We start from the raw sequence: 20,621 nt of genomic DNA on the forward strand, positions 1-20,621 counted from the left end.
TTGACTGAGACAGTTATTTGACAGAGTTGACAACTGGGATAAAATGCAATGGCTTACTAACTTTCTACCAAAATAATTGTTTTTTTTAATTGACTATAGATAATAGAAAAATGATGATAATTAGAAGTAAAACTACCCCCCCCCCCCCCCCACACACACACACACACACACAATGACCTCATGTTTCCAATTTTTTTGGTGTACAGAAGCCCTAATAGGACACACATCTGTACATGCATTATAAGACTCTGTTTGGCATGATTATGCATACATTTCTGTTGTGCTAAAGGTTACATGTATCTTGTTATCCCTGGATCATAATGCTGGTTTTCTCATAAAACATGATAACTTCTCAAGAAATAAAGAAAATGACAATCAAACTCAATTTTACAGAAAAGCAGAGTTAAATAAAAATGTATGGATGCATTTCCTCCTTAGGCTCCCATACCGTTGACCGAAATGTTCTACTGTTTTATTTTGGTCACAACTACATTAATTTATTAAGTGACAGGAAACAAGTAAAAGCTGAATTCGGCCCCTAGGGCCATTTTAATGTCCCATTAATTCTCTTATGAGCAGCTTTTATAGCATTTCCATCACTGATGATTTCTTCATCTGTCTAAATTTAGCTTTTACCCCACCTAGAGGTCAAAAGGGGTACCTGCACCCTCTTTATATATTTGTTGTTACAACTATATCAGTATTTAGCTCCCAGGCTGGTAAAGTACCATGGGCCGTGTACCTGACAGGAGCTGCTGCAAAATGTTTTGAGTGTGGGTCAATTTCAGGGTTGGTTGCCAAGTGACAAATAGTTGAGTTTATTGTGAGGCTCATGTGCAGAGAGGAGTTTGCACAGAAAGTGGGCCAAAGAGAGGGGGGAAGTGAGTTGTTTTTCAAACTCAGACATTTCAGAGCTTTAAGTGGCCTTCTCTTTGAGGCGCTGCTTTGGCTGAAGTACAGTGGTTTCTTCCCAGCAGGAATTCTTATAAAGAAGCTCAGCTTTATATTGATCTAAACTGTTAAAGCCTGACTTGGGATGACTTTTTTAACCAGACAAAGACTTAAAATAATCCTTAAAAAACATAATATCTTCTTTGAGACCTTACAGAAAGGGCAACGTGGACTGGACGAGAGGAGCTCATCTACAGTGTGTCTGTGTCTCCCACACACTCATGAACACACACAGTTGGCTGTTGTTGGCAGTGACTGGGGTGCTGTGAGGAGAGTGGGGCTCAGTGTGACCAGGCAGAGGCCAGTGTTGCAGGCAGACAGGCAGGCAGTGGGAGAGTGTTTGCTGGCAGAGACGTGCCTGGGGTGGATAAACCATGCTCACTAAGTGGGAGAAAGACTCTGCCCAGGACACAAGATGAAGGCGGAGAGGAAGACCTCCTCTAAATGCAACAGTTTTGCTGACATTCCTCCTCTACTGACGCTCTTTGGCCTCCTCCTCCTCCTTCTGTTCACAGGTAAGTCTGTGGATCGATGTGGCTCTCACTCAAACTTTGCTATTTTTCACTTGGATTCTTCTTCAGTTGTTAAATTCTGTCAAGCAATGAAAAACCTGACTGGGCTGATTATTAGGACATAATAACTTCAACTAACTCAACCAACTAACTTCTTTCACTTCCCTGTTTTTCTTTAGTTACTTTAAACTAGAAAATCTCAGTTTTCTCTTTTTTTCTGTAAAGTTGATTCAGGTTAAACTAGTCGCACATGTTGTTTCATGTCCTTGTGATCCATGATCTGATATACAATGGACTCATTCATGGGTGGCGCTATTTATTAGGCCCCCATCTGCAGGTTAAAGGATCTGGAGTATCTATTGTGAATGTATTAGGAGGGAATGTGGAGGTTAAGTGTGAGGATATGGACTTTTTGGTGGGAATTAGGGTTTCTTGCTTTCTTTCTTTCTTTTTTTTTTTGTTCAGATTAATTGTTTTGAGGTGGAAAATTATGCCAAATGTTTATAGAATGGTGTTATTATGTTGTTATTTAATTTTATAAAAATACCATGTGCCCAGTTTATCCAACCAGTTCAGTTTTGGTAGAGTCACTGGGTCCTGTGTCAATCTCCAACTTCACCAGTGACAAAGACTTTCTCTCTCTCTAACCCTCTCTCACTCTTTTCAAGGGAGGAAACTAGTTCCAACAATCATGCCCTTTGTCTTATCGCCTTGGCAACCCTTGTCAGGCAGACCAAATGGTTACCACGGCAATGAGGCGATGCCCTGCTAACTGCCTCACTGCAGAGAATAGTGAACAGTGCCAGCTCTCCCTCTCCTCTCCTCTAGGTTGATCTTTCTATCACTGAGGCCCTAACAGTAGGATGTCCCCTCTTAGGCACGCAGCCAGTGTTTGAACCTCCATGTGTCCGACTACAGCTGAGTTATAGGAGCCTCCACTGTGAACATAATAGCTCTGCTGTGTTTGGTTTCCCAGACTGAGCTCTTCTCTAAAGGATGAAATGTGGCCCATGTTGTCATACCTTATACCTCTGGGAGGTACAGGATAATTAGGGAACACAAATCAAAATTAGTCTATTACTTGTTCGCTGCATGTGGTCATGTGGAATTCCTGATGAGAGTTTCTGAGCAACAGATGGGGGATTAAGAAGAAGTTATAGGCTGTGGTATGCATATGAGTTTGTTTACATGCATAGCATGCAGGGGCTGGTTTGGACAAGACAATCTCTCAGACACCCCTTTTTGCAGACTGCTACAGAGCAGAGACGCCACCTCTGTCAGAACACAAATACACGCTTTAACTTCAAAAATAAAATTAGACTTAACTTCCAGCTATGGTTGGAGTATGAGTTAAAGTAAGGGTAAAGCCTGTTTTATGTTTGACACATCCTAGCCACATTCACTTAGTTAACCATATAGCTAACATAGCTTTGTTAGCTTTAGTTAAAGCTAGCAAAGCTAATATTAGCCATTGTCCGTATAACTACTTTTAAAACAGAGCTATTTAATCCCAGATTAGACCTCTGAGCTTTGTTATGAAATGCTTCTTAGTCTTTAATGTTTGTGATGTGGTTACTTCATGGATGTAACTCTCAGCCTTGTTTATGGATAAAGTTTTTTTTTTTTTTTTTTTTAACTTAGACTGGAAATATATTGTACCATCAAATTACATCCCTTCCGTTCTGAAAGAGGCAGTGTCTCACAGTGGCAGTCTGCAAGAGGGGACTTTGAGACCTGTAGTCTGCAGCCATACCCCTAAAAATATAACAGATCAGCTAAGCTCTTTTTTTAACTGCCAAGGGTTAAAAGCCTCCCGGCAAAAACTACTGCACACTCAGCTGTGAGTCAAATCACCCAGCTCCAATTCATGTACATTAATACTTTTAACTCTTAAAATAAAACTTGGCTTTGATGACCCCTATACAGTGTGAAGAGAACCAATAAAGTGGCATCGATAATGGATGTATGGATAGCTCATTTTTTGTACCAGTTTGTAACCGTGGGCCCTAACAAATACTGCGCGCAAAGCATTTTGGTGTGCACTGCAGGTGTCTTTCATTTTTTCCCACCTGATGCTGTTGTCATTTTCACACCCAGCTGTCATGTTATAAGAAAAAAAAAAAAAAAAAAAAAAAAGTTCTTTCTTTCCGGTCTTAAAATACGCAGCTCTCATGAGGATGTAGAAAATCTAACTATATCGAGTCTAAAGTCTGTGGTGAAATTTAGAGGGCACAATAGAAAAGCAGGCCTATAATCAGTGACCTTCCACAGGATGTACACCTCCTCCACAATTTAATATCAGTTCATACATTTATAACAAGACGGAGGGCGGAGAGACAGAAAGCTTTTGTTTGTGTTTGTTTGTTTACAAGCTCCCCTCCCTGCTTGCCCACTTCAGTGAACATTCTTGCTAAAACACACAGAAACACACACCCACATGCTGTCATGCAAGTTGGATTCATAATAAATCTTATGCATAACTGTGACTCACCTACGAATACCAATGACAAGATATCCCACGGCTATTAAAACTAACTGTCTATTGTGCTTAAAACATAGCCAAGGATTCAATCAAGAAAATGAGTCAGGAAATATTTACAGCCCACTTGATTTTGAGCTTGATGTTGAGCTCACAGAAGATAAATCAACATAGATCATGTCAGTGTTTTAGTAATAAATTCATTGTTTCATGCAGAAGTGTTTGCATTTTTGTTTTTTTGTTGTTGTTTTTTTGTTTGTTTCTGATGTTGTGGGAGTGATTCAATGAAATAAAACCCAGCCATGAAAATAATATGTCAGCCTGCACTTACACACTGTTCTTGAGTTACGTGTGTTTCAGTGTTGAAGTGGATTAACTGGACCCATTAACCAATATTGTTATGTCCAACATTTACGTAATAATCACAGCTTGGGGCTTATTATAAAGTATGCTATCCCATGCACAAATCTCTCAGATAGGACAACGTAGTTCATTAAAGTACTGTAGTACTGTAATGCATGTAAATTGTGTCTGCATAAAAGTACTTTTGTTGTTTAACTGTATCCATGCCTGTTCCCTGCTCTAAGTTTTCATTTATGCTCATTCTTGTAGTAAAAGTAGTAATTAGTGTGGCAGTAATTGGTGCTTTTTGCATAAGCCCTCTATTGTTACACTGTGTGTGCGTGTCTGGTGAGTTGATTCCTCTGATGTGTGCTCACTGGCAGAGCATCAAAGCTGCTTGTTCTGTATTTACTCCCACTATCCAAATATTCCTCTGTTTTTTCCTCCTCATTTCAAACCGTCACCACTGTCTCTTTGCATGTTCTTCAGGTGAGGTGTCAGGAGTGAACGTGACCAGCCAAACACAGCTGGTACGGGGCACGGTGGGCAGAGAGGCCCTTTTGTCAGTCAGCTACTCCAGCAGCAGCTCAGACAAGCCTGTTATCAAGTGGCAGATCAAGAGGGACAGGGAGAAGCCGATCACTGTGGTGCAGTCCATAGGAACAGACATCATTGGGAACCTGAGGCCAGAGTATCGCAACCGTATCCTGGTGTTTGAGAACGGGTCTCTGCTGCTTCATAACCTGCAGCTATCAGATGAAGGGGCGTACGAGGTGGAGATCTCCATCACAGATGATACCTTCACTGGAGAGCACTACATCGAGCTTACTGTGGATGGTAAGCATGGATTGACCCCTCTTTGCAGCTCCTCAGAGTTTAAGCCGTCAATGAAACAAACAGAAATTATTATCAACACCTCTATATTTCCTGCAGAAGCTTTTGAGACCATCAGTGTGGGTACTGATCATGGTATCACATCCTGAAGAAACAGCCTTTGCTAATATCTTCAAAGATGAATTCCACTCTTCTACTCCTACACATGCATGCAGAGACAGAGAAAGCTTTTATATGTTTAGCAAAGAGTGATATATTTGACTGTTAATGGTCACATATTTTAACCCTTTAAGACAAGTTTATGTTTTTTTCAGAGGTCCCCAAAACATTTCTGTGAAGTTTGTTGCCTTTGTTGAAGTTTGTCTAAAAATCCCTCTGTTTCAGGCCTGCTCAGAACGAGCTGTATCTGTCTGTGGCTTTAAATGTTACTGAGCTGTCTGACTCTGCCTCTGACGCCACCCTTCTCGGGAAGAGGATGTGGCTTAATGGATGCGACACTCCTGATCCTCCTCTCAGCTGGCAGCTGATTATTGGGAGGATTGTGGACAGGCCAGGGGTGCATATTTTTGCTAAAAAAGCCAGAAAAAAGTGTATTTTGCAAAATATGTGATCTTTAAATTAAAGGGGGCATAATGCAATTTTTCCTTTGAAAATATCTACCGAATGATCCTGCACCTTCACCCTGCACCTTTTGGTGAGATCACAAACCTTGACTACGCCAGCAACTCCATGTGGTGAAACCACAATGTGGCTGAGTTGACAGAAAGTATTGTTTTGTTTTGAAAGTGACAGAGTTTTCAGTACTTTTTACTGTCAGTACAGTGATTTTTTTTTTTCATAAAGACCCTTTTTTTGTAGGTACAACTGATATTTTAATCATACAAATCTAGAGATAGATATAACGAAAGAGTGACATATTTGTCCATAAGATCTTTTCAGTTTTTAAGTTTTAAATAATATGAAAAACACAATGTGTGTTTTTTTTTTTATTTTCTGAAAGGTGGTGATTTTGGAGATAGACAGCAATGATATCATTGTATTTACCACTTGCATATCCTTTAACCTTTTTCTAAGTTATAACAGTGTAAATTTTAAATAAACTGTTAGAAAAATCAAAATTTCTGATGCTATTCTATGGCAGACTATGAGCAAGATGTCTGGGGAATTATGTCACTGCTTTAGGTATGACTGGCTTGTGGCATTGGAGGGTGGGCTAATTGATAGCAACTGGTCAATTCATTATGTGCAGGACAGGATCAGTTCAATGTAAGATGTAGTTCTTTCTCAACTAGGGTTGCCAGGACTGAACTTTTCCTCACAGTGGCTTGAAAAAGCCGGGTTTTCCCATTCTCCAAACATCTGAGCAGTCTGAGCACGGCTCTGAAGAGGAGTTATGAGCTAAAAGAAAATCAATATAAGTTGAAAGAGCATCATCTTGCCCCAGAGAGAGTAATTGTAATATGAAACAGAGTGATTCATTGTGTTGGTGCTTTTATTTTGAAGGCACTTGCTAGGATCCTTTTATCTGTTTACTCTTGTAACAAGAGGTCAACAGCTCTCACATGCTGTATCTTTGAAACGTGATCTTGTTTCTCCTTAGTTTCTGTATCAAAACCTTACATCCAGATGATGGCCTCATCTGTCCTGGAGTACAGCGAGTACTTTAACCTCCACTGCTCCCACGATAACGGCACAAAGCCTGTCTACGGTTGGCTCAAAGGAGGAAAGGTGCTGACCAATGACACGCGCCTGCTGCTTTCACATGACCAAAAGGTGCTGACCATAGCCCGGGTTCTGATGTCAGATGATGATGTCTACACCTGCACTGTGGAGAACCCCATCAGCAGCATGAAGAGCTTACCTGTCAAGCTCACTGTCTACAGTAAGTGACATGTTATCTCAAGATATGAAAAATCAACTCATATCACAGGAAAATAAGGATAGCTCTTTGAGATAACACCATAAATAAGCTGCGATCTTGAGAAAAACAACCACAGATATCTTCTCATCAAACAAAAAAATATAAACCATACATGTATGTTCCTGTGGGGTTGCAGTTAAAACAAGGTTGTGAAGCCTATATTCCAGCTCTCTGACTCATTATTTCACCATCAGAGTCAGTGTGAGCTTCTCTGCATGTTTTCTTGTGTCATTTAGAAGCGTGTGATCTGCTAAAGCACTACTAAAACCATTTATACAAGTTCTTTAACTTTCCCAGCTACAATGATAAAGCATAATTTGTTGATGCAAGCTTCTTCTGACTCAACACTCCTAGTTTCTCTTTAAACACAGGCCTGGTGGTCTGTGCTCCAAACTTCAGTGTTTCCATACACACTTCTAAAGCCCAGTTTCTTTCTACAGTTCATGGTTTTAGTCAGCTTTATTTTATTCATGCTATTAAAGGAATATTTCAGTTGGGTTGTAAAAGGTACTTGGTGATAGTAGTGCCATTAGCCAGTAATTTCAGTGAGTGCTGCTCCTTCAAACAGGGTGTGCTTGGCAATAGCTAGACCACACAGTGCAGCAGACAGGTATAGTTTATCTGTGTAATTTAGCCAGTTTAAACTAAAAATGGGACCCAAAAAAAATATGCTTGGTAAGTTGTACGCTTTGTCAAACATTTTTGAAACATTTTATTTTTCACCCAGAAACCCTCTGTGTGTGGCACTATTTTGCAACGCAAGCTTCAGCATTTTTTTGTCCCATTTTTACCTTAAATTTGCTGAATTACACAGAGAAACTATACCTGTGTGCTAGGCTGTTTAGCCTAGCTTCTCCAAGCACCCCCTTTAGAAGGGGTAACACTCAATGAGATCAAGGAGGCTTATCGCACTAGTACTGTTAGGTACCTTAAACAACCCAACTCCAGAAATATCAAAATATCTCTTTAAGGAAAAGAAACTTTGGTTCATTCACAATTTTAGTGGTTCACCCTCTGGAAAAAATTTTAAGAGACTAGAGTCTACAACTGTGGCCTACTTCCCCATATTCTGATATAACTATTAAAATAGGCTACTCAATATGTCAAATGATTAAATGTCACATAATTTACCCCTTTAAGATAAGTTTACTGTATATTGGTCTAAGAGGTCCCAAAAACATGCCAGTGAAGTTTTTTGCTGAAAAAACACTCCAGTATTCGATTTTTGTATGTCTAAATACCCCCTCTGTTTCAGCCCTGCTCAAAATTAGCTGTTTCTGTGTCTGTGGCTTTAAATGTTACTGAGCTGTATGACTCCGCCCCTGACCACACCCCTCTCACGAAACTGATGTGGCTTAATGGATGTGGCTTTCCTCATCTGGGAGGAGAGGAGGGCTGAACTTTCTGCCAAGCAGGAAGGACCAACCAAACCTAGGGGCAGTGCTTACTCCCCACATGACATCATCAGGGGAAAATCTGAGAAGGCTTGTTTGAGCACACATTTTCTGAAAGGTTGAGAAAGAGAGGTGGGGAGGGAATGGATTTTTCTGATTCTTGGGGGGGGGGGGGGTTGCAGATTGTTTCTAATTCTCCTTCCAGATAAAGTAAAGTTAGAGCTTGAGAAATTATAGAATAAAAATAGAGCATCAGACCAAAGACAGACAGGTTGATAAGAACAAACAGAATTCATTTAAAAAGAATAAAGCAATAAAATACAAGAAGGAAGATTTCTTAGTAAATAAAATATATTTTTTCAATATAATACTTTTTAGAAAATGCTTTTTAAGCTGTGTGAAGTGATCATATAACTTGTATCCATATCTTAATCTGCTCTTCAGTTGTGACTGTCAATGAATAAAAGGATCCTTCTTCTCACTGAAAATCAGGCAAAGGTATAATGTGCCATGATATAGAAACATTTAAGTTACGTTAATACAATACTCAGTTCAAAACTTGGATGGATATAATAAGTTGAGTTCATGGTTTTAGAGTCTAATTTATACTAGACAATTATAAAATATAAATCCCATAGAATCTAATTATGAAAATGGGGGATATTTCAGCTCATTGTTCAGCAGCCATCCTTTCCCAGGAGCTGGCAGAAGCAATTATCGTCTCACACTGACCCATACACAAGCATGCCTGCTTCTCTAACAATGTTGTTTACAACAAGTGCAAATCCAGGCTGAGTGCAGCAGAGCTGGCCCGCAATGGCTGTTACTGGGCGCCAGTAAAGCGCCACATGTGAGGCTGAGAGAGAGAGAGGCCGTCTGATCCAATGAATGGACAGTTATTTATGAGGAGGGAGCAGGAAAAAAGGAGTCAGGTGGGGAGTATGCTGTGCCCCAGTGGACATCAGTAATCCTCACTTCATTATTGCTGTACTGTGATGTGCTGCATGACGAGACAGCTACAGGGCCCTCGAACGGCTCTCTGTTCCCCTCTGCATGCAGAGCAGTGTGGCACAAAGTCCCAAAGTGACTGCACTAATGTCCTACTTCACTGCACTTTATTCATGCAAAGACTTGTCAGGAAACGTAGAAAACACAGTCATACGAATGTCATTTTCCATATTCTGTCCACATTTCCATGAAATCTTTCAGTCCATATGGCACAAAAATACCACACTTGCGTTAAGAAAATATATTTTCAACTTTCAAACATTTCTTTTCTTCAGTCCAGTGAAATAGATATACATGTAAAGCAGGTCCGGCCTTACTGCTGTAAGGAAAGACGTGAGTCACTGGTTCACTAAGAGGTAAACGCCAATGCCCTGCTGTTACTGACAACAATCTTTCTTTCTTCTCTCTTTTTTTCATGTTCTTTTCTACCTCTCGGTATCACCCTGGTTTAGGACGGAGCTCGCTATACATCATCCTGTCCACCGGCGGCATTTTCCTCCTAATCACCCTGGTGACGGTGTGCGCCTGTTGGAAACCGTCCAAGTGAGACTGGCTCTTTCTTCCTTTTTCTCTCCTCTTTTTCTGCCTTCTTTTTTTAACTTCCCCTCTCGTTTCTTTCCCACCTCCTCTCATTGGCTTTGTTATTGCACTTTAGGATGGGACTAGAATCTTAAGTAGCTCAACAGTGCCACCATAGTCTGAATAGGGTGAAAACATACAGTGATGTGTTGCTTGTTTGAATTGTTCAACAACAATGGTTGAACTTTTTTTTTTTCCATTATAGAAAGAAGCATCGACCTGTCCCCCAAAGAGCTCCAGTCTATGTGGAGCAGAGTGAAAATGGCCATGATGGTGAGAATAAGTAATTATGATTTTGCACATTACATTGTTTTAGTTAATAAACTATTCAGCAGTGTGTTAAACAAAGGTAGGCCTAAATGAAACTAAATCATGTCTTTTTCAGTTGATGTTGTTCCCAAACCATCCACACTCAGCAGGAGGAGCCCCATGCCTCTTTATGTTCTCAATGAAGACGTAAGCCACTCTATTTTTCCTTTTAGCATTTATACTACAACAGTTTAAAAGAAACATTCTTGTTCAACTGTCCTGATTGGAGGGACATAACCATATTTAAGGTTTGTTTGAACTGATTTTTTGTCCAGATAATCCTTATATGTACAGTCAATATAATTGAAATAAGGGAAACTCCCTTATGTTAATTTGTAAAAGTCATGCATGTTTGATGTTTACAATTATGGGCCAGGCTGCCTCTGATGGGAAACACACAATAACCAATCAGAACAAGCAGATACAGTCACAGTTTTGCTGCTCAGAAACATAAACACATACTGCGCCTCAGCCTCTTTATTCTTTTCTTCATTTTTTGTTTTGTGCCAGAAAAACAGAAAATGTATGTGTGAATGCATACCATCCCAGCCGGCTGAGGATGTCAATCTCCTTCCATATTTGTTTTTCTCTTGAAGTCACATTTCATGACCCCCAAGTTTTTAATATACATTAATATTGGTGTGACTTTTGCTATGAGACGACTTCAATCTGTAGGGTTGATATTATATAAGTTGAGTGTGTCATGATACTAACATTTCAGTCATCTCAGGTTTGTAATTTGTTCAAGCATTTATCATGGTGACAGCATAGTTTAGCATCAGGCTCTTACTTCATCACTCCTCACAGATTTATCTTACATGCAGAACTGAGGAGTGATGAGATACCATCATTAACCCCCCAGTCAGAGCCAACAGGTGGATGCTGGGGTGGAGGTGGGTTAAAGCGAGTGCCGATCCAGGGCAAAGCAGCAGATTGCAGATCAGAGGGAGAAACTGGAAATCTTGCAGCTTTAATAGACCTCTGAATTAGGAAGATTTGAGTCATGTGATTTAAGATGCATGTCAGGTGTGAATCATTGGGGGCGAGATTACTGACCTGAACTAACCTGGAGAGCCACATGAGTAAAAACAGGATCTTACCCCAATCTCCTCTATTGTTTCTAGTCTTTATGCCAGGCTTAGATAGCTGGCTACAGCCTTACCTTACTGTACAAAGAAGCAGAAAGGGATCAAACAAAAGTTGACATTGACTGAGCGACCCTTAATGACAGGTTCAAAAATGTTCACAAAGCCTTCCTCATGTGAATGACAGGTGTCATGTCAGTCTTATGCATAATCCTTCAAATAAAGCGTTACCCACAAGTTGGTGTTGTATTTCACCCAAGATCCAATCAAATCCAATCCAAATAAAAGTTGATGCAGCCAGAGAAGAACGGCCCTTTCATCATCGTACACCTGAATAAATTGCCTCTGCCTTTGTGTTACAGGAGACTTTGGAGCGTCTGGAGGAATGTTCTGGCAATGCTGTCAGCCAATCAGAAATGAGTATCCCTGCCACCTACGCTCCCGTCCTTCCCCCACCCTCCAACAGAACTGACCGGCCTGTTTGGTCTGCCCCACGCAGATACCCCCGCAGCTCCTCTCCTTTGGCACAACCTCTCCCACAGCCTATTCCAGGCCCTCCTCTACGCCCCGCTCGCTCCCCCGGCCAGTCCCCCTGTTCATCCCCACGCAGTTACAGCCCCATAAGAAAAGTCCGCCCTCCAGTAGGCATCCCGGCGAGCCACCTGCCTGTAGAGGCAGAGTGTCCAGACGACAGTGATCAGACTCAGAGTCCATCACAGCAGTAACAGCTGCTTGGATGTATGTTTTTATTCTGTGAAATGTAAAGCACATGTATAGTTTGTTGGTATTTTGTTGCATCCTGCCACAGAGATAATGGATTTGATGCACTAGAATTAAAGATGGGTTCCCTTTCAGCTAACTCTTTGTCTTTATATTTCATTATTTATCATCTCTCTACAGCTATGCACATTTCCATTCTCTTTTGATGACACTTTATCACGTTAAATGTAAAATTATTTCCAACAGCATGTAGTATGTCATGTATATGAAGGTGACAGTGAAGATTGAAAACTCTGGTATATACAGTATTTTGCAACTTTATAAAGATTTTTGGGAAATTTTGTTAAGAAAACTGTACATATGTAAGTTAAAAGTTTCAGGACTGATGTTTTTCTCTCTGGTTGTTTTTCTTAAACCACAAAGTCTATTAGGTCACTGTAAATCCTTAGGTAATAAAACTGTTGAAATAGTTTGTGGTTTGTCATCAGTTTTTAAATGTGGTGACCAGGACCGTGAAAAAAACATTACAGACTGTCATTGGTGTTTTCTGTGTTATGTATGTGGATTTTACATATTAACATGAGTAATACCAAAGCAAAGAAATGTTTTACTCTCTGTAGTCTGCCTGGAGGAAGCTAAAAGTACTTTGTCAATTTAGAGTGCAAGTGCAATACTATTTCAGTCCATTAGGTGTCACCCTCACATTTCTATGCCAATGCACAGTTTAAATGATGAGTTCTTAAAGGGAACCCTGCATATATTTACTAGATTAACTTAAGTATTTTATGAGAATTCTACAAACACATTACATTCAAACATTTTGGATAAAAAATAGATTCACATAGGCTGCCCTTGTTGTTCAATGCCCTATGGGTAGTAGTAGCAGTAGATGTTTTATTCAGTCGTAGCACAAGTTCCAAATATTTCCCACAGTTTAGACATTTTTGACAAAGTCAGTAGTCATGTATTGAGCCGTAACTTAAAAGGTAGACAGAAGCAAACTGCTTGTAAAGGCAAATCCTGTATTCTTATCAAATTAAGCTACCAACTTCTAAGAATGCAAAGAAAAATAACAGAGAAATCAATCACACCTATGAGCTTCAAAAATAGATTTACAAAACATTTTCTTAAAAACAAAAATGAATTACATGTTTTTAAATGTGTAGGCATGTATGTAGGCATTATTCAAGAGTTTACCCCCTGCAGTAGAAACACATGTCCTTTTGAGATTTCAGATTTTTTTTTTTTTTTTAATGGGACAGTATGCATTAATGGATATTTACATGTAAATATATGGGATTATAGCCCGGTGGCTAACCTGGATCTCTGTGAGCATAGTACTCAGCTTTATTTATAATACATATGGATCATTTTTGCAGTTTTATTATTGAATTCATGGTTGTTTTAAAGGTAGAGCCCCACAATTCCACATGTTAAGATATAAAAGGAACACTTAATGGGTAACAGATTAAATGCAAAGCCTTATAATTTAACATATTTCTGGATGTATATAGAAATGCTACTGACTTTGAAATACTGCTTTTGTGTCTTGTTTTCATGTTAACTTAGTGATGTCAAATGGTTGCATTTAGGGATGTTGGAGTTTAGGGAAGTTGGAACCATGTCTTCAGTTTGGTGATATGTCAACAACAGTTAGGAGCCAGGGGCGCAGATGGCGTAGAGGTTGTGTCCCATGAATGCAGGAAGCCCAGTTTCAAGGCCGGTCTGTGGCTCTATCGCAGTGTGTCATTTCGCACTGCCTCATCCCTGTTCTGGGCTCTACTCACTGCCATAATTCTACAATAAAGGAAAATGCCCCAAAAATTCATCTTTTAGAAATCAAAAACAATCTTAGGATGAAAAAGCAGAGCACGCTGCAAGGCGGAATTGTCAAATGGAGGGCTGAGGACCATCTGCTGAAAATAAAACAAACTTTCACTTTCTGTAACTTTCTGTAAAGGTATTATCAAGTATCCATATTTGTACACAGTAATGATGACTGCATGAATCTAAGACATTTTTCTTGGACTGAAAAAATTTGGTATCAGTGCATCATGAGTGACATTCTTCTTCATCCTAAATCTTTCCAATTGTATTTACCTTAGTCTTCAAGGCACTATCTTTTTCCCTATTGGCCTTTGCACAAAAATTGGATTCAGCTTAAATTAAAAGCGCTTTGAGGATGACACTACACTACTACTGCAACCATTTGACATCACTTCCTAGAATGCATTACACAACAATGTCATGTGAACTTTGCTGTATTTTTTGGCCTTCTCATAAGAAATTAGATGCCAAATTTGTAAAAAGAAACAAACAAACAAACAAACAAAACAAATGAATAAATAAATAAATTATGCTCAAATTTGTGTAATTACAAACAAATTGCATTTTGGACCTTTTATGGATCAAAACATTTCTGAAACGGGACACATCAAACATGTTTTGCTCAGTTACAGAAAGGCATGTATGCGTACATTTCTACCCATTTTTTCCAAGATAGTATGGAAATGTTGGTCATTTCTTAAAGATTTACCCCCATTTTCTTGGGAAAACAAGCATTGTTATCCCAAGAAAAGATGATCAATAAGTCAAAATCTAGAGAAATTTACTAAGATGTTCTTGTTATCACAGGATATCTACGTAAACTTTTTAAAAAGTATGGATATGTATTAGACATCATACACTCTAAAGAGTGTATCTGAGTGTCTGGTGAAGTAGTGTCATTTTTAGCATAAATCTAATCCAGTTTTGTGCTTAAGTGGCAGCAGTTTACTTTTGTGGGCTTTTTACCTCCACCAAGGAGGTTATGTGATCGGGTGGGTTTGTTCGTTTTCTTAGTTAGTTTGTTAGCAACATAACTCAAAAAGTCATGGACAGATTTTCATGAAATTTTCAGGAAATGTCAGAAATGGCATAAGGAAGAACTGATTAGATTTTGGGACTGATCCGGATCACCGTCTGGATCCAGGTATTTTTTAAAGGATTCTTTACTATTGGGAGATAGGGCTAAAGACGGAGGTCTGCGCTGTTACCACTTTACACCAGGAGATGGCGGACATGAGTAACTTCAATCCCAGCAACATTTTTTGGTGTGTTTCTATTCAAAGCTTTGGAGTTGACAGAGTTTGAAAGATGCATGCCCGGTCGAGTAGACGAGCCGGAGCATAACAGAGAGAAAGACAGTGAATTGTAGCGAGAGTACTCACAATGCTGGGAGGAATCGAGGAATATTCACCCTCTGCCATGACTTCCAGTCATCCGGTGAGACCATGGGTGCTTCCGCCATGACAGTCCACACATAACAAAGCCAATGCTTTGCCTTACTGTGTCTCCACCCCACCAGGGAGGGAGTAATCGGCGAATTCGATTTTGGGAGAGATCTGGATCACCGTCTGGATCCAGGAATGTTTTTAAAGGATTCTTCACTATTGGGAGATAAGGCTAATGGTGGAGGTCTGCACTCTCTGAGTGCTTTTCTAGTTCAACATGAAATTGCGAGTTGTTCCTTTAACACAGAGCTATAAAAGTTTAATTTCTTTGTGTCTGATGTCACAATGTACACTTATTTCAAACCTTCCCTCAGTTGGAGCTGAACTGCCATTTCCTTGTTGCTGGCTGGACTGAAAAGAACTGCGAATTGTGTAAGGTAAAACAAAATAACAAGAAAAAGTTGTATTTTTAAGATTAAAAAACATGTTGCATTCAAATGACCCGTCCAGATTGTTTAGTCTGTACTGCTTCATTTAAAATGATCACACAGCCATACCAGCCATCTGAATTTGAAAGCCATGCAAACTATAATTGAAGCATGTTTAAGATTAGCCTGTCATTATTAAAACATTATACCCTTACAGCAGTTGTTTTTCCTTTTGTAATTTTAAGTGAGATCAGCTGCCCACCAGAGAGCCCCCATGCCTCACTGCTGTAAATCAGTTTGCTTGGGGGCAGGGTTTCCTGGGTGTTTGCTTAATCTGCAGAGTTTTTCCAGAATACCTTTTTGCATTAGACACTTTTGCACCATGAGGGAAGTTATTGACTCAGTTAGATAAGTCTCACTTGTGGGCACCAATAAACATAATCTGTAGAAAAAGGCACTGAACTCTTTGGAGGTGTACTTCCTAAATGATGCATGTTTTTCAGTCTTTCACTGTAAGACTGTAAAGTCAAAGGCTGTTAAAAAAACAGTCAGAGTTAATAGGATACATTTTTAGGTTTTAGAAAGCAGTACTCAATCACTTTGAGCGTTTCTTAAAATTGCACTTAAATTATTTGACAATCATTACTTAATCTGAAGAGTTTTCCCAGAATGCCTTTGGGCATTTCACACTTTTGCACCATGAGTGAAGTTATTGACTCAGGAGGAGTCCTTCTTTGGGGAGCAACCATAAGCTACACTGAATGGTAGTCTGAACATGATGGGAGAGGTTCTCCTGGTACAACACTTACCTGTCAGTTATTCTCATCTGTGGTCACTTAAGTTGATGTACCTTTAGAAGCACAGGTGTTCAAGATTGGAGTATGAGACAGAAATGCAAAACTACTTAAACAAGTCTTTTCAAGTTGGATTTAAACTTAATTTTAAGTGTTGGAAAGTTTCCACAGTGAAGTTAACCTAACATAAATGTACAAGTAAAATTGGCTTGAAATGAAAATAGCTGAAAGGAACTGTGTTAAAACAACTTTGTTCATTTGAGCTGGGAAAACTATATTCAATTGTGTGTTACCACTTGAAGTAATTTTTTTTTAAGTTCAGCCAATATTTCCCCTTTTTTCAGTGTCAACCCTTTTTTTGACCATATTTTTCCTGGCACTTACTCACGACCCACACTACTTATAAATTTTCCTTGATGGCATCAATGAGCAACTGAAGACTGATGAAGGAGTACATCCTACTCTTTAAATGACATTCAGAAGTCACAGAGAATCAAGCCATTTATAATCCTTACAATCAGTCTTTGATTAATATTTGCCATACAGTGATTTGGCCCTCAACTGATTTTCCATCTCATCTCATCTTGATTGTGACAAACAAACAAGTAGCTTTACCTTTTATGGTAATAGTGCCACAAAATAATGGAAATAATTATATGTTATTAGCTTTGTTTTCCTGCATATTGTGGGGAGGGAAGCATGAAATGAAAAAGCAAAAGAAGAAAGAATTAAAGGTGTGTTGAACTACATTGAGGTGTGAGGTAAAAGCTTGTGAAAGATTGTTCTGATGCAGACATACACAGGAGCCTGATCCATCACATTATCAGAATAATTTGTTCCCTTCAGAGGTCCAGCTGGACATCTTTTGTCATGAAAATCTGCAGGATTTCATGTATCTGCTTTAATCCTAAAATCTCCCTTCCCTTCCTGAAGGTGTGACGAGTCTTGTCGTTACATAAGCATATCAGATCTGGCTGTTTTGATCTGGGCTTTGCTTTCTTTGTTCTTTTTGAAACAAAATTTATTCATTGGCACACAGGCTCATGAATACACAAGCAGCATCATGGACACAGACATGCAAGCAAACAATCGTGCATAATCATTTGTGATGTACAGTAAGCAGAAAAATTAAATGTCCAAGCATAATGAAAGTGGGCCATTCTTTTGGGGCTTTGAAACAGCTTTTAATTGATTTGTATCTTACATCGTCTCTTAGTCATACAGTCTGCCTGTCGTGTAACACCTCTCCTCCAGTGTGTCAGAGGAGCCTGGAAGCCGAGGCTCTAATTAAACCCTTGGGATCAAGATCACATCTGTGTGCGCACAGTTCACGAGTATGTGTCTGTGCATGGGGAGGTGCTGTACTATGAGTTGAATAGAGATGATGTATGAAGCTCTTCAGCTGTAATTAATTACCTCCTTTCTCCTGCCTGGTTGGGCATTCTCACCAATGCCCTTGTTCACACCAACCTGTTGAAACGTTATTCCCAGTAGAGAGGGGTGTCCATATTGTTGGAAAGCTCTTATCTAGCTTTTTTCAGCGTGACGGGTCAGGACCAGCGGTCTATAACAGGTAGGTGGCTGGTAGAGTCCTCACTCTGTGAATAGAGACCTACTAGCAAATAAAAAGTACTGTTCGTGGCTAAGAACAAAACAAACATGGCACACATTTTCCCATTAATGAAAACAATAAACATGGTTTTCAAGTCACTGAAACTCCTACTCATCAAACTACTAATACCTGCATGAAAAGACTTGCCCCAGTTCAAATACTGTCAACTGTTGGCTGTTCCAACTGTGTCTGAGGAGTGTGACCAAAAAGTGGTGAGTAGCACCTTGAATTAGAAAAAGGCACTTAACTGTGGTGTTTTAACAGTGACTTCATAGTGCTGACTAGGCTGTCTGCTCTCTAGGAACACTGGAAATAGATGGTGGAAAAAAGGCTTTCAGTTGACAAAAGTAGTGAGCAAGATAACAGCAGCTAGCGCTAATGAGTTAACAGTAACCATAAAACACGTGCCTGTTGATTGCTGGCTGCTGAGTACTTCATGATGATTGCTGAGGTTGATTAGGCCTTCAAGTGGAACTTGGAAAGATGCGAGGTCAAGGCTTGAATTCATGTACAGGAAAAGCTCTGTATTCAAGTGGTGAGTGAATGGGATCACTGCTGCTAGACAATGGCAACACTGGCCCAACATGATGTGTGTTTTCCACCTGGCTTCCTATATAGAAACCAAACAATACATTATATCTGTTTCAGCTCCAGGTTGAGTTACAAGAGGCAACACAACTCAGGTGACAATCTTAACACTGACATAAGATCCCTTTGGTCCCATATGTGGCCAAAAACTGAAGCTGACTGCATTCATTTGGACTGTCTGCATAAAAATGGTTGCTGAGGACAAGATAGGGGTATGTAATCTTACAAATCAATGGATTGGCCAGATTCTATGTCTCTCATCAGGCAGACCCATCTTGCAAAGCTTCAGTCTGAAATAATTATGCCCAGCCTAAAAAACAGACCAGACCTATCTATGTCATTTGAGGAGAATGAGGTGGCAGCTACTTGCGGGGTTTAGTTGTACTGTAAGCTGTTAACAATGGCTATCGGTGTAGCAGTTAGCTCAAATGTAGCTATGGTATAGTATCAGTTTTTTATCAGAGTTGTATCACTTTTCTTCTGAAGAGGATTAGGGCCTGAGGTGAGGGAAAAAATGATGCTGTTCACAACGACAATGAAGTCCAAATGATCAGAAAAAAGTCGAAATGTTGAGAATAAAGTTGAAATTTTGGGAAACAAAGTTGAAATACAATTCAAGGGAAAAAAAACATTTTGAGAATAAAGTCAAACCTAATTAGACCAGAAAAAGCAGAACTGTATCAATGAACTTGTGAAACTATATTTTAGAACTGGATGAACAACAAAGATGTTATTTCTCTTTTAGCTCATAAACACAGAGTGGTTGCCTACCATATAATGTCTGTTTAAAATACTTTTTGGAAAAATATGTTATGAGCCAGCTAGTATGCAAAGCAAGCCTAGCTGGTTCAAATCAAGAGACTTTTAACAACAGTGCAGTGAGGGGACCAAACGCTGGGGTGGTAGAGGAAAATTGTCCCATTCTTGTCTGAAGTAGGATTCATGCTGCACAACAGTCCTGGGTCTTCTTTGCAGGATTATTCCCTTGATCATTTGAAAATGTTTCAGTCGGTGAAAGGTCTGAACTGCAGGCAGGCCAGTTCAGTGCCATAGGAACTAACTTAACCCCAGACCATTAGAGATGCAGCTGTTCACTAATACCAATCTTGATGGTCCCTTCTAAGAAATTTTGACTTATCTGACCCCAGAACAGTTTTCCATCTTGCCTCAGTCTATTTTAAAAAAACAGCAATATTTCTGTTTTGTGTTCACACATGGCCTCTTCTTTGCATGATACAGCTTTAACTTGTATTTGTGGATGGCATGATGAACTGTGTTAACAGACAATGATTTCTGAAAGTGTTTCTGACCCCATACAGTGATGGCCAGCACCGAATCATGCCTGTTTTTAATGCAGTGTCATCAGAGGGCCTGAAGATCACCAGCATCCGTTACTGACCTTCAGCCTTTTCCAAGGCACACAGAGATTTGTACAGATTCTCTAAATCTTTTGACACTATGTTCTGTAGATGGTGGGATATTCAAAGTATCGCAATGCTATGTTGAAGAACTTTTTCCTGAAACTGTTCCATGAATTTTAGATGCATTTTTTTGGCAGATTAATGAATTTTCACCCAGCATTACTCCTGAGAGATTCTGGATGTCTTAAAGGCTCCTTCTATATCCAGCCAAACTGACCTGTTACCAATCAACCTAATTAGTTGTAAAATGTCCTTCTAGCTGCCTTACTTTTATGTTGCCCTGTCTGTACTTCTTGGAGATGTGTTGCTACCATCAAATTCAAAGTGAGCTTCTATTTTTCATGAAATGGCAACATGTCCCTATTTCAACATCAAATTTATACAGTGCTCCAAATTTTTTGAAATTGAGGTTGTGTTTGTTTCTCTAGTAGG

The 20,621-nt window shown here is 39.6% G+C and overlaps 1 protein-coding gene across 1 annotated transcript; it reads left to right on the forward strand.

The window, feature by feature from the left end:
- Nucleotides 1-1,222: 1,222 nt before the first annotated feature.
- Nucleotides 1,223-12,372, forward strand: hepacama (hepatic and glial cell adhesion molecule a). Its single transcript, XM_041801969.1, has 7 exons — nucleotides 1,223-1,466; nucleotides 4,774-5,121; nucleotides 6,719-7,000; nucleotides 9,894-9,984; nucleotides 10,226-10,293; nucleotides 10,406-10,476; nucleotides 11,777-12,372. Exons 1-7 carry the CDS (start codon nucleotides 1,367-1,369, stop codon nucleotides 12,137-12,139), a joined length of 1,323 nt encoding a protein of 440 aa, XP_041657903.1. The 5' UTR covers nucleotides 1,223-1,366; the 3' UTR covers nucleotides 12,140-12,372.
- Nucleotides 12,373-20,621: the final 8,249 nt, after the last annotated feature.

The sequence above is a fragment of the Cheilinus undulatus genome, linkage group 2 (genome assembly GCF_018320785.1).
Source record: "Cheilinus undulatus linkage group 2, ASM1832078v1, whole genome shotgun sequence".
NCBI lineage: Eukaryota > Metazoa > Chordata > Actinopteri > Labriformes > Labridae > Cheilinus > Cheilinus undulatus.